Source organism: Lipotes vexillifer, unplaced genomic scaffold (assembly GCF_000442215.2).
Source record: "Lipotes vexillifer unplaced genomic scaffold, Lipotes_vexillifer_v1.1 scaffold2235, whole genome shotgun sequence".
Taxonomy (NCBI): domain Eukaryota; kingdom Metazoa; phylum Chordata; class Mammalia; order Artiodactyla; family Lipotidae; genus Lipotes; species Lipotes vexillifer.
This window is the reverse complement of record NW_006797409.1, coordinates 61067-73515: the sequence shown is the minus strand read 5'-3', so window position 1 is coordinate 73515 and position 12449 is coordinate 61067. Positions and strand designations below refer to the sequence as shown.

Genomic DNA, 12449 nt, shown 5'->3' with positions numbered 1-12449 from the left:
TGGATCGTCTTTGTGCCTGCATTTATCTTCCTTCCTCTGAACTCCTAAAGCACATGGGCACAATCACTGGTTTGGTGCTTATTTATAGTCTCTATCTCCCTACCTACCTACCTACCTATCTACATCTATCTACCTACCTACATCTATTCACCTGAGGTCCACCAACTCGACATTTTGTGTGAAGTTGTATGTGATGTGCATATGTGCATTTTTCTGGAGAGCAGGTCTGTGACCTTCATTACTACCTCACAGGGGTCTATGATTCCAAAGTGGTTAAGAACTACAGTATCAAGGCAATACCAGATATATAAGAAGTACTAGTTCAGCTGAGAACAACTGGCCAAGCGCATAGCTGAGCTCTAATTGCAGAACTACACAGTGACTGCTGACAATGAGAGACTTAGGTCTGGAGACATCTCTTAGTCCCGCCATGTATATAAAAAATACCAGATTTGTAAAATTATAAATCTATATCCAATTACAAATTATATACACCTAGAAGTGATACAGATATGCAGAATTAAACCTCATGGTCTTACTAGGAATCATCTTTTCAGTGGTACTGCAGTTTCTCACCCACAGCTTTTCTATACAGTATTCTTTCGTTCAAATAAAATTAAGAACTCTGAATATCAATTTTTAAGTGTTAACGTTCCTTTTAAAAGATCCATTAGTGTCACTCCTGCCATAAAATGCATCCATTTGTGTACCAAATATCTATCATACACCCATGTACTAGGCTCTGTCATGCTGAGAATACAGTTGTGCGCAAGATGTGATGGGGAGAAACGATAAACATGTAAACAGTAAATGACAATTTCAGAGAGTCCTACGTGCTGTGAAGAAAATAGGGCAGGTTATTGGATAGACGGGAATGGAGGCAGGTGGCATGCATCTGAGTGGAAACCTGAATGGTGAGCTCTGGGTCAAGTGAGAGCTGTGACACAGACGTGAGCATTGTCTGTCTGAGGAACACTGGGGGAGGCTAGTGGGGCTGGACCATGGTGAACAAGGGGCAGAGTGGGGAGAGATGAAGTCACAGCCGTGCTCTTACATCAAGTGGACTCTGGCTGAGAATTTACTTCTTGTTGAATGCATGGATTCACATACTGATTTTCTAGCTAACTAACTTCAAACCCTAAATAGGACCACTATCTTACTATTGTATTTTAGTTTACAAATGAGATTGAATTAGAAAAATGGGGAAGAAGACTGACTTAGCAGGAAGAGGATGATTTGGAGCCAGAAAACCTGATTTGGAGTCCAGGCTCCACCACTTGTTATTTGGGCAATTCATCGACCTGAGTGGCTCCACCATTTGTTATTTGGGCAGTTCATCGACCTGAGCGTAGCTTCAGTTTCTTTGCTTGAAAATGAGAATCCTGACATCTGTCCCCTCCCCTCTGGCCTATACTCATCCATCAGATGAGATGGCATGTGTGAAAGCCCTCTTACTGCCCCGTGTCACATAAGGCAGCTGTCCTAGTGAATCTCTCGGTCTGTTTTTGGCAGCTGAGAAACAGAAAACAAAGGCGGACAAAAAGGGTGTTTAATAGTACTACATTAACAATGACAATAAACAAAACAATAGCTGTTATTTTGGGCCAAGCAGTACATTAACTGAGGTCCTGTGTTACCTTGTTTAGTCCTCACAACAACGCTGTAAGACAGGTTTTGCAGTTATTCTCATTTTATAAAAGAGGAATAGGGAGGTTCAAATGCGAGCATTTCTTCAAAGGCAAGTCCTCTGAATACCCTCATTCACTGCCTATTTATTTTAGACAAAATTAGAATCAACTTGCTTATGTTTTTTCTGCCCACAGATTTTAGTACCTGTAAATTAAACAAGGATGAGCAGGTTTTGCTGGAGGTGGGCACCCTACTGGCAACAAGATAGAAACACTTATAAAAAACCAGACACGCACACACATACACACAAATGAAAACAAAGCAACCAAAAGTGAATTGATATAGTGAGAAAAGGGACACTTCTACACCTTCACAATAGTCTTCACACCTCAGAACCTGGAGGCTTATGCCCACCACATTAACTGGTGCTCCTAAGGAATGACATTAAATCACCAAAAAAGGACAGATCGTTTGTTTACTCTCCAAGGGAAGGGCATAATGAAATTTAGAACATTTTTATCCAAAATGCTTAAAGTTATAAAACGAAGAAAAAGCATACTTATATGGAATACCTTATTCCCCAAAGACACTGAATTAAATGTCATCACTGTATTATAAATATTAATATGACATATAGTATGATTCTACTTATATAAAGTTCCAAGTCTTGAAGGGTGCATACTTAGGAGGTATAAATAAAAAGAAGTGCGAGGAAATGCTTATCATAAAGGTCAGGAGAGTAGTTTACCTTCAGGAGGAAAGGGTGGGACCTGTGATTGGGGAGGAGCCCGTGGGGACTTCTGGGGGCCAGCAGTGTCCTACTTCTCAACCTCAGGAGTGGTAATAGGGGTGTCCACTTTATAGTTCATTAAGCTGTATTTATAGGATTTAAGCACTCATCTATATTTGTGTTATATTTCACAATAAATAATGTTTTTAAAAAATTAAACTTAAAAAACTATGACAAAGAACACAGTACCTCTGTTTAGGTGTGTCTCATGTATTTCAAAATTCACTTTTTAAAAACATTTTTTATTGGAGTATAGTTGCTTTACAACATGGTGTTAGTTTCTACTGTACAGCAAAGTGAATCAGCTATATGCACAGTTCACTGTATTCTCTTGCCGGTCCTGTGAGGAAGGGAGGGCAGGCATCCTCCTCCCCTTCCTCATTTTAAAGATGGGGACCCTGGAGTTCAAGGGGGTTACTCTTTTGTCTTCACCCCATGCAGTCAGGGGGTGAGCTGGGACTCCCCCCACTGCCGGATATCTCCGAGTGCCCAGCTCTCCTAGCCTCCACCTTATCTTTTCAGATACATTCCAGGCATAGAATCTATTGCAGAGCAATTGTGAAATCAGTTGAGTGAATTTTCGTAGACATGAAAACCTCACCTGTCACTGTGCTCCGCCGCAACCTTGTGCTTGTTCTGGGAATCGAGCCTGGCCTCCCTGACCATGTTATACCAGGCCCTGAAAATCTTCTTCTGAAGAAAATGTACACACAGTGTTTGTACTGCTTCCTCGAGGTCAGTCATGTACTGGGGATGAGAACAGGGAAAAAAGTGAGACAAATAACATCACAGACAAAGAATTCAAGCAAATAAACAGTACAAAAGAGAAAGAATCGAACCAGACATGAAACAAAGGACACTGGAGGCATAAGGAGAAAGGATGATGTGGCAGCCAAGGCCATATCCTCTGTAAGGTATTAAAAGATAATAAATGGAATCAGAGGGATAGAAACAGTTATAAGACTGAGGGCGTAGGTTTCTAGTAAAACCACTTGAGCAATTATGGGACAAGAAAGAAGAAATTAGTATAAAAACAAAAGCTGATGTAATGACACATTACAGTTTATAGGGATACTCTGTATGTGAAAAGAAACGTGCTTAAGATTTTATACTAACAAAATATTGATTTGACATTTTCAAATTCATTTCAAAGCAGTGAATTGAATTGCCTCTTCTATATTGTTCTTGAAAAAAACATAATGACTGTTGACATCTGGAGTGCACCTAATTTTCTTACATAGGGTTGGGCAGAGACATGTATTTAACACTCCCTTCATTGGGGCCTTACCTGTAGCCAGCCCCGGATGACTCTCCTAAGTAATATTTGGGAATAAAATTGATCAGCTTTGGCCATCTTCCTAGCCAGGCTTTCCTGACTCCACTGGAACCAGGTCAGCAGGCATTTCCTCTGTAGGGCCAAAGAGTGATGTCCTTTGGCCACCTGGACAGTTTTTTAAAATGAGAAAAGGAAATTATTCTTTATATGTTAAATCATTTAAGGAAATACACACACATCACCTTGGCAAGTGATGCTGTAAACCACATACAGGCAGTTACTAGAGAGAATAATCTTACGGACATTCACCTATGTCCTAAAAGCTTTGACTACTGACTGTATTACATGGGGACTTTAGATTCATATCATGCATAGCCTTTCAATGCTGACTCCCTGAAGACCACAATGACTGGCTGGTTATTCAGGAAATGGAACAAACAACCTCCAAAACCATTTTGTCTCTTGCACTGAGTTTTAAAGTGCATGGGTGGCAACATTCTTGGTTCCTTCTCCTGGAGCTTGGGCAGCAACTGCATAACAAACCTCTCTTTATTATGTGCTTAACCACTGTCTAATTGAGGAAATGCCAATACTCTCAATTAGTTTTGTAGAATGAGCTGTCACTAGCACTGAAATTTAGACATTATCAATAAACCACAAACCATTTGGTAGAAGAATAACATGATGCATAATTTAATATCTTACCAACTTAAAGGGCTCAGAGTATCATTCTACCAAAATAAACATACAACTCAGACTTTACAGATTTTTTTAAAAGTAACTGTTACATTCTCTTAAGAGGCAGAGGGAAAAGCCCTTCTCTCTTAGTCCTCCCCATTAGACCTTTTTCTGAGTCTTGTCTCACCACTGAGCACTGTGAATGTGACTGATCCAAGTGAGTCCCTTGGCAGTCACACATACTGGCCAAAATGACCACCACAGGAGGTCTCTGTGACACCTGGGAGCCAAAAGGCAAGGGAAGCCAGAAACACACAACCTCCTACCCTCTCTGCTCTCCATCTTCTAGAAAAACACAGAGAACCAGGGAGAAAAAGAAAGATAATCAGAAGATCCCTTAAAAATTCTGAAAACTGTTATTGGAACAAATGAAATACAGCACATGTGAGTTTAAAGGAAAATGCTAAATAACTCTTCTGAAAAAAAACCAAAAACGTTATAAAGAAGCCAGGAACTGTCTAACTGGACCCTTTTTCTTTCTTGATTTTTTTCTATCCCTTCCTGGATGTCAGCTCTGATGGATGAAGAAGATACTGCTTCCTCTTACTGTCCTCCAGAACTTTTCCTTTTACTTCTTTCTTTTTTTTTTTCTAACTTTCTTACTTCTTCATTTTTTTTTTTAAACTTTCAGCTGGTGGTTGGTATCTACATATACCTCTGATTCCTACACAGCACAAAAGACATGCCTGAACTGGGCAGGATTTTTGGAGGAAGGGGTTGCTGAGCTCCATTCTAGCTTTGTAACCAATGTGCTGTGTGACCTTAAGCAAGTCAGTTTTCCTCTCTAAGACTCAGTTCCCTTATTTACAAATTGAAAGAGAAGGAGAGGATTACTAATATTCTAAAATTCTATTATCTTGTGTGGTAGGAATGAATAGTGGCCCTCAGGGATGGCCACAAACTAATCCCTGGAACCTGTAAATGTTACCTTTCATGGTAAAAGGGATTTTGCAGATGTGATTAAGTGAAGGATCTTAAAATGGGGAGATGATCCTGGATTATACGAGAGAGCCCTAAATGTAATCACAAGAGTTCTTGTAAGACGGAGGCAGGAGGATCAGCATCAATATGAGATGTGACATGAATGTAAGAGATTAGAGTGAATTGAGGAAGGGGCTATGGGCAATGGAATGCAGGCAGCCATTAAGAAGCTAGAAAAGGAGGAAACAGTTTCTCTCCTGGGAAACTCCAGAAGGCAGCTGTCTTGCTGACACTTTGACTTTAGCCCAGCAAGTCTGATTTTGGACTTCTGACCTGCAGAAATTTAAGATAATAAATTTGTGTTTTAAGCCACTATGTTTGTGGTAATTTGTTATAACAGCATAGGAAACTAACACACTTGTTACAAACTAGAGAGGTGATTCTCAAAATGTGGTGCTCAGACTACTTGGATCAGAATCTCCTGGGCTACTTTTCTTTTTTCTTTAATATTATAGTTTTTTATTCTACTGTTGTTATTTATTTACTTATTTGTTTGTTTGTTTATTTATTTATTTATTTTCAGCCACGCCATGTGGCATGTGGGATCCTAGTTCCCCAACCAGGGGTCGAACCTACGCCCCCTGCATTGAAAGCACAGAGTCTTAACCACTGGACCACCAGGGAAGTCCCTGGGCTTTTTAAAAATGCAGATTCCCTGACACACCGCCCCCAGACCCCTGGCCAACAACCCAGACCTACTGAGAACACCTGGAGGTGGGAACAGGAACTTGCATTTTTATAAGCTCTCCAGATGGTTTTATGAATAGGAAAATTTGGAAATGCTGGATTCAGATCTGTGTTCTCCTGTTTTTATTTTAATTAGGTTTTTCTATATTTAAGGCCTATATCTGTCATTTTGAACTCAAACTCCTGTTTCTTTTTATATTCTTTTTTTTTTTGCGGTACGCAGGCCTCTCACTGTTGTGGCCTCTCCTGTTGCGGAGCACAGGCTCCGGACGCGCAGGCTCAGCGGCCATGGCTCACGGGTCCAGCCGCTCCGCGGCATGTGGGATCCACCCGACCGGGGCACGAACCGGTGTCCCCTGCATCGGCAGGCGGACTCTCAACCCCTGTGCCACCAGGGAAGCCCCTATTGTTCATCTTTAATCCTGGTTTTCATAACCAAGCAGATTAGCCTTACTTTTCAGTATTAACTTGACCAGATGTATAAATAAAAGTGGTCATAACTGGTAGGCGTTACTGACCTTATTATGAAATAGAATTCTAAAGATAACATTTTATCTATTTTGAGCTTTCGATCATTTAGTTAAATGCCGTGTTCTGTGCACTGGATAAATTTGAATTTCAGTGGTATTTGATTTCATTTATCCCTGTGTGGTAGAATGGATGACTATTCCGGATAATAGGATCAGACACCCACACACTTGCATGTGATTTCATCCTATCTCCCAATGGAGTAAATGGAGCCTCTTTCTCCTCTCAGTGACCTTGAGTTTGGCCTTATGACTTGCTGTGGACATGATACAAGCCAAGGTTTCATATAAGTTTACATAATTGGGTTTGGCCTTTGTATCTCAGACATTTGCCAGGTGAAAGCTTGCCCTGAATAACAGCTGGAGCCAGAAAGAGGCTGTGGAGAGATCTGAATTTGATCTAAACTGGCCCACAAACATGTGAGTGGGAAATAAATACCTGAGTTGTAAGCCACGATATTTCAGGGCTGTTTGTTAGGCAGCTTTATTGCAGCAGAAATCTGATTAGTATACCTTACGGTAATTATTTTTCCTTTATTACATAGCTATACACTGCTAAAATTGAGAGAGGCCTCTATTCATCCTACCTTGGAGGTCTCTAATAAAAAATGTACTCTAGTTTTTTCCAACCTATTCAGTTACAGAAGTCTTTCTCTGCCTTGGAAGACCAAATTCAAACTTTTATCTAAAACAAGTAAATATCCACACTCAATTCATTTATCTTTCTGAATTTTAAATCTCCAAACGACCTCCAAAGCCTCATTGGGTGTTTATCCTATTTTAAAGTCCACTTGCTGATTTTGGGGGGATAAGAGTGTGACACTATACCTGGAGGTTTTGCTTGCTTTGCATTCTCAGTCTCTTCCAAGGCTCCAGACCTTTTTTTCTTAGCAATACGCTTTCATAATGTTCTCTGGCTATTGCTTCCAGCTGCTGGTTCCTCTTAATTCTCTTCTGCTTCTCTAGTTCTTTCTGGAAAAAATAAATGGGTAAAAATGCCAAAATAGTGACATAGGAAGTTCCTGAACTTCCCTCCTCCCTTGGATGCACTGAATGTATAGCTACACATGGAGCACTTCCCTCTGAAAGAAATCCAGAAACTAGCTGTGTGACTTTTCCACATCAAGTGAATGAGAAAATACCTACATTGATACATCAAAAATATTGACAGGAAAGGCTGAGACACAGGCTTGCCATAAACGCCACCCCTGGCTCAGTGCCCTGTAATAGGGAGGGAACTCCCAACTCCCAGCTTCTTCCTAAGGAGTGAAGGATTTGGACTGCACATCTAGCACCCCAACTTTAAAGACAACCATTCAAGCAAGGGATGGGCCCCCAAAACACCAACAAGGCTTGTATCCCCGGGACACACAAGACTATAGCAAAGAAAGAAACAGGTCTTATTGGATGAGAGTACTCACTGTGGCTATGCTCCTATACTCACTCCTATGCTCTCAGGACTCAGTCCTGAGAAAGCAGGCAAAAAGCCCATTTCCCAGTCTTTCCCTGAAAGAGATTTGACTTCATACTTTACAAACTGCTGCCCGAGGGTCCAGATTCTAATTTAGCACGCATCTAGGAGCTGGCTGAGATCCTCTCCAGAGCATGAGGGAGACTTTGGGTACTTCCTCTGCCTTCTCCCTCTGGCTCACTCCAAAGGTAAAACCAGATTGCTAGCATCTGTCTGAAAGGAGCTTGTACACACATTTTGCATGCTAACTTTTGTGACTGCCACCTGAGTGGGATGGGCCCCTGGACTGCTTGGCTCTGATAGCCAGTGGAACTTACATTCCCAAGTCCCATAGGACTACGGCAAACAAGCAGGCTTTAAACAGGCACAGGAGAAACCCCCCCCCGCCCCCCCCCCCAATCGCTCTGGCCACCCAGCCCCGTGGTTATACACCTGGGCTCAGTGAAAGGGAGCAGGAAAAACACACATCTAGTTTCTCCCTGGAAGGGGCTTAACTACGTATTTTCACAGCTGCTGCCTGAGGGTACAGCTTCTAATAATCAGGGTGTATCAAGGTGCTGACCGAGATCCTTTTGACAACTGTCTTTTGACCAGGAACCAGAATTTGCTGGAAGAAGCACAGGGCTGCTTCTGAGATCCAGGCCCCTATAGGGAAGGCCGCGGCCTCTAAACCAGCTCCTTCCCAATCCCGGCTCCTGGAGAGAGAGCCACTTCTGCGCCGAGGATTTTTCTGCTTGCTTTCCCCAAGTGTCTCCCCTGTCCAGCCCCCTTGCCTCCAGCATGAGGGTCTTCCCTTAGCCTGACCCTGAAGCCTGCCTCATTTACAGCCCTGCAGGCTGGCTTAAGAGGGTTCTGGGAGCTGGAAAGAGGTTCAGGTGAGACTGCTGCATGGATTAGCGAAGAGCCGCACAGAAAGCACCTGCCCCAGAGTCAGCCCTCAGGACACAGCATGAACCAGCAGAGAGGGATTCCTTTACTCAGGCTCTGCATCTCCAACCCCAAGCGATAGGTCTTGGCACACACTCAAATACGGGGAGCTACTAAGGACAAAGGCAGTGACAAAGCTCTGAGAGACAACCAGGAGCCTGGGCCAGGCTGATGAGATTCATCTTCTGCCTGTGAGCACTCTGTCAAGACTAGCGGAGGTGACTGTTTTATCTAATGCACAGAAACCAACCCAGAGAGTCAAGAAAAATGAAGAAACAGAGAAATATATTCCAACGTAAAGAGCAAGATAAACCTCCAGAAACCAGTCTTAATGAAATGGAGATAAGTGATTTACCCAATAGAGTTTTCAAAATAATGGTCATAAAGATGCTCACTGACGTCAGGAGAGCAATGCATGAACAAAGTGAGAATTTCAATAGAGATAGAAAATATACAAAAGTACCAAACATAAATCATACAGCTGAAGAATACAATAAGTGAACTGAAAAATTCAACAGAGGGGTTCAACAGCAGACCAGATCAAGCAGAAAAAAAGATCAGTCAACTTATAGACAGAGCAGTGGAATTCAATTGGAGGAACAAAAAGAAAAAATAATGAGAAAAAGTGAAGATAGTCTAAGGGACTAATGGGACACCATCAAAGGGAGAATAAACATATTATAGGAGTCCCAGAAAGAGAGAAGAGAAAGGGGCAGGAAACTTATTCAAAGAAATACTGGACAGTTCAGCTTCACATGGTCAGGCAGCTGGAAAGATGCTTAGCATCTGTAATCCCTTGGGCTTCAGTGATACAGTCTTTTCCCAGTGCCAGTTCTAAATCTGCTCCATCCTGTAGTACTTTATCTGTAACTGTTTTTAACCACAAAATTCTGCTGATTAAAGAGGCAAATCCATATAAACTTGGCCTTTTAAACAATGCCTTCATTCTGTCATAACCAGTCCCTCTTCCTTAACAACACTTTTCTTACTTATTAAACAACTTAGCAAAAGAGTTTTCCCAACTTGCTCTTTTATAAAATTTTATAGATGTTTCAAAGGGAAAAGTACTTTATCTCCATCTCTGTCTCATATTTCTCTACCTCTACACCTATGACAATATACAGAAACATTGGTATACCCTATTCTATAAAGCCAATTACTTCTTATTTTGCTCTGGTCTCATTATAACCACGTTTTTAAGGTTTTGACCACTCCCTTTCCAGAATCTTGCATCATGAAACATGTGCACAGGGAACATTCCCCAGCACAGATCACATGCTAGGCCACAGAATAAGTCTCAATAAATTTAAGGTTGAAATCATGTCAAGCATTTCTTTTCTGACCACAATGGTGTGAATCTAGAAATAAAAAAAAGAAAAGAAATACTGGCTGAAAATTTCCCTAACCTGGAGAAAGAAACAGATATCCAGGTCCAGGAAGCCCAAAAAGTACCAAATAAGATGAATCTAAAGAGACACACACCAAGACACTTTATAATTAAATTGTCAAAAATTAAAGACAAAGAATCCTAAAAACAGCAAGAGAAAAGCAACCTGTTAGGTATAAGTGCACTCCTTATACACTGATAGTATAAGACTATCAGTGGAATTTCTGGGCAGAAATCTTGTAGGCCAGAGAAGTGAGATGTTATATTCAAATGCTGAAAGAAAAAACCCTGCCAATTAAGTATACTCAATTCCAGAAAAAATGTTCTTCAGAATTGAAGGAGAGATAAAGAGTTTTCCAGACAAACAAAAGCTGAAACAGCTCATCACCACTAGACCAGCCTTACCAGAAATATTAAAGGCCTTCTTCAAGTTGAAATGAAGAACACTAATAAGTAATATGAAAACATATGAAAGTATAAACTCACTGATAAATGTAAATATATAGTTAAATTCAGAATACTCTTAATATTGTAATGGTGATGAGTGAAATCACTTAAAACTCTAGTATAGGTTAAAAGACAAAAGTATTAAAAATAACTATAACTACAATAACTTGTTAATAGATACACAATATAAAATTGTGACCAACACATAAACTATGGCGGGAGAACTGTAAAAATGTAGAGTTTTTGTATGCATTTGAAGTTATCAGCTTAAAATAGACTGTTATAACTACAAGATGTTTTATGTAAGCCTCATGGTAACCATAAAGCATAAACTTATAGTAAATATACAAAATATTTATAAATCACAGCACAAATACATATAATCAAAGCACAAAGGAATAATGCAAGAGAGGAAGGAACAAAGGAACTACAAAACAGCTAGAAAATAATTAACAAAATGGCAATAGCTAGTCCACACCTATTAATAATTACTTTAAATGTACATAGATTAAGTCCTTCATTCAAAAGACACAGAGTAGCTGAATGGATAAAAAAAACAAGACCCAACTATGTGCTTTCTATGAGAGGCTCACTTCAGCTTTAAGGACACAGAGAGACTGAAAGTGAAGGAATGGACAAAGATATTCCATGCAAACAGGAACCAAAAGAGAGCAGGGGTAGTTATTTTACCTAAGACAATATAGACATTAAGCCAAAAATGATATCAAGGACAAAGAAGGTCATTATATCATGATAAAGAGGTCAATTCATCAAGAAGATGTAACAATTTAACATATTTATGCATTCAACATTGGAGCACCTAAATATAAAGCAAATATTAACATTTTGAAGTGAGAAATAGACAGAAATACAATAACAGTAGTGGATTTCAATAACCCACTTTAAACAACGGATAGAGCATCTAGACAGAAAATCAACAAGTATATATTGGACTTAAACAACACATTAGACCAGATGGAATTAACAGACATATACAGAACATCTCATCCAACAGCAGCAGAATATATATTTTTCTCAAGTGTACATGGAACATTCTTCTGGATAGATCATATGTTAGGCCATAAAACAAGTCTTAATAAATTAAAAAAGACTGAAATCATACCAAGCATATTTTCCAGCTACAGTGTTATGAAATTAGAAATCAGTTACAAGAGGAAAACTGGAAAATTTACAAATATGTGGAGATTAAACAACATGCTTGTGAACAACCAAGGGTCAAAAAAGGAATCAAAAGAAAACTAAAATAATAAATTAAAAACTATCTGACAAAAATGAAAATGGAAACACAACATACCAGAACTTACGGGATGCAGCAAAAAGCAGTTCTACGAGGTAAGTTTAAATGCTTACATTAAGAAAAAAGAAAGATCTCAAATAAACAACCTAACTATACACCTCAAGGAACTAGAAGAAGAACAAACTAAGTCCAAAGTTAGTAGTAGGAAGGAAATAAAGATCAGAGCAGAAATAAATGAAATGGAGAGTAGAAAGACAATTAAAAAGATCACAGAAACTAAGAGCTGTTTAAAAAAAAAAAAACCAAAACAAAACAGACAAACCATTAGCTA

At 39.9% G+C, this 12449-nt stretch overlaps 1 protein-coding gene across 1 annotated transcript in view; it reads right to left on the bottom strand.

Moving 5' to 3' along the window:
- Positions 1-12449, bottom strand: part of CCDC191 (coiled-coil domain containing 191) — a gene marked incomplete at its 5' end in the record, with an annotated part of 80414 nt that overhangs the window by 8912 nt on the left and 59053 nt on the right. The window contains 3 exons of the mRNA XM_007469531.1: positions 3021-3166; positions 3708-3860; positions 7457-7600. Of these exons, the coding sequence (XP_007469593.1) occupies positions 3021-3166; positions 3708-3860; positions 7457-7600 (443 nt within the window). The remainder of the gene's footprint in view (positions 1-3020; positions 3167-3707; positions 3861-7456; positions 7601-12449) is intronic.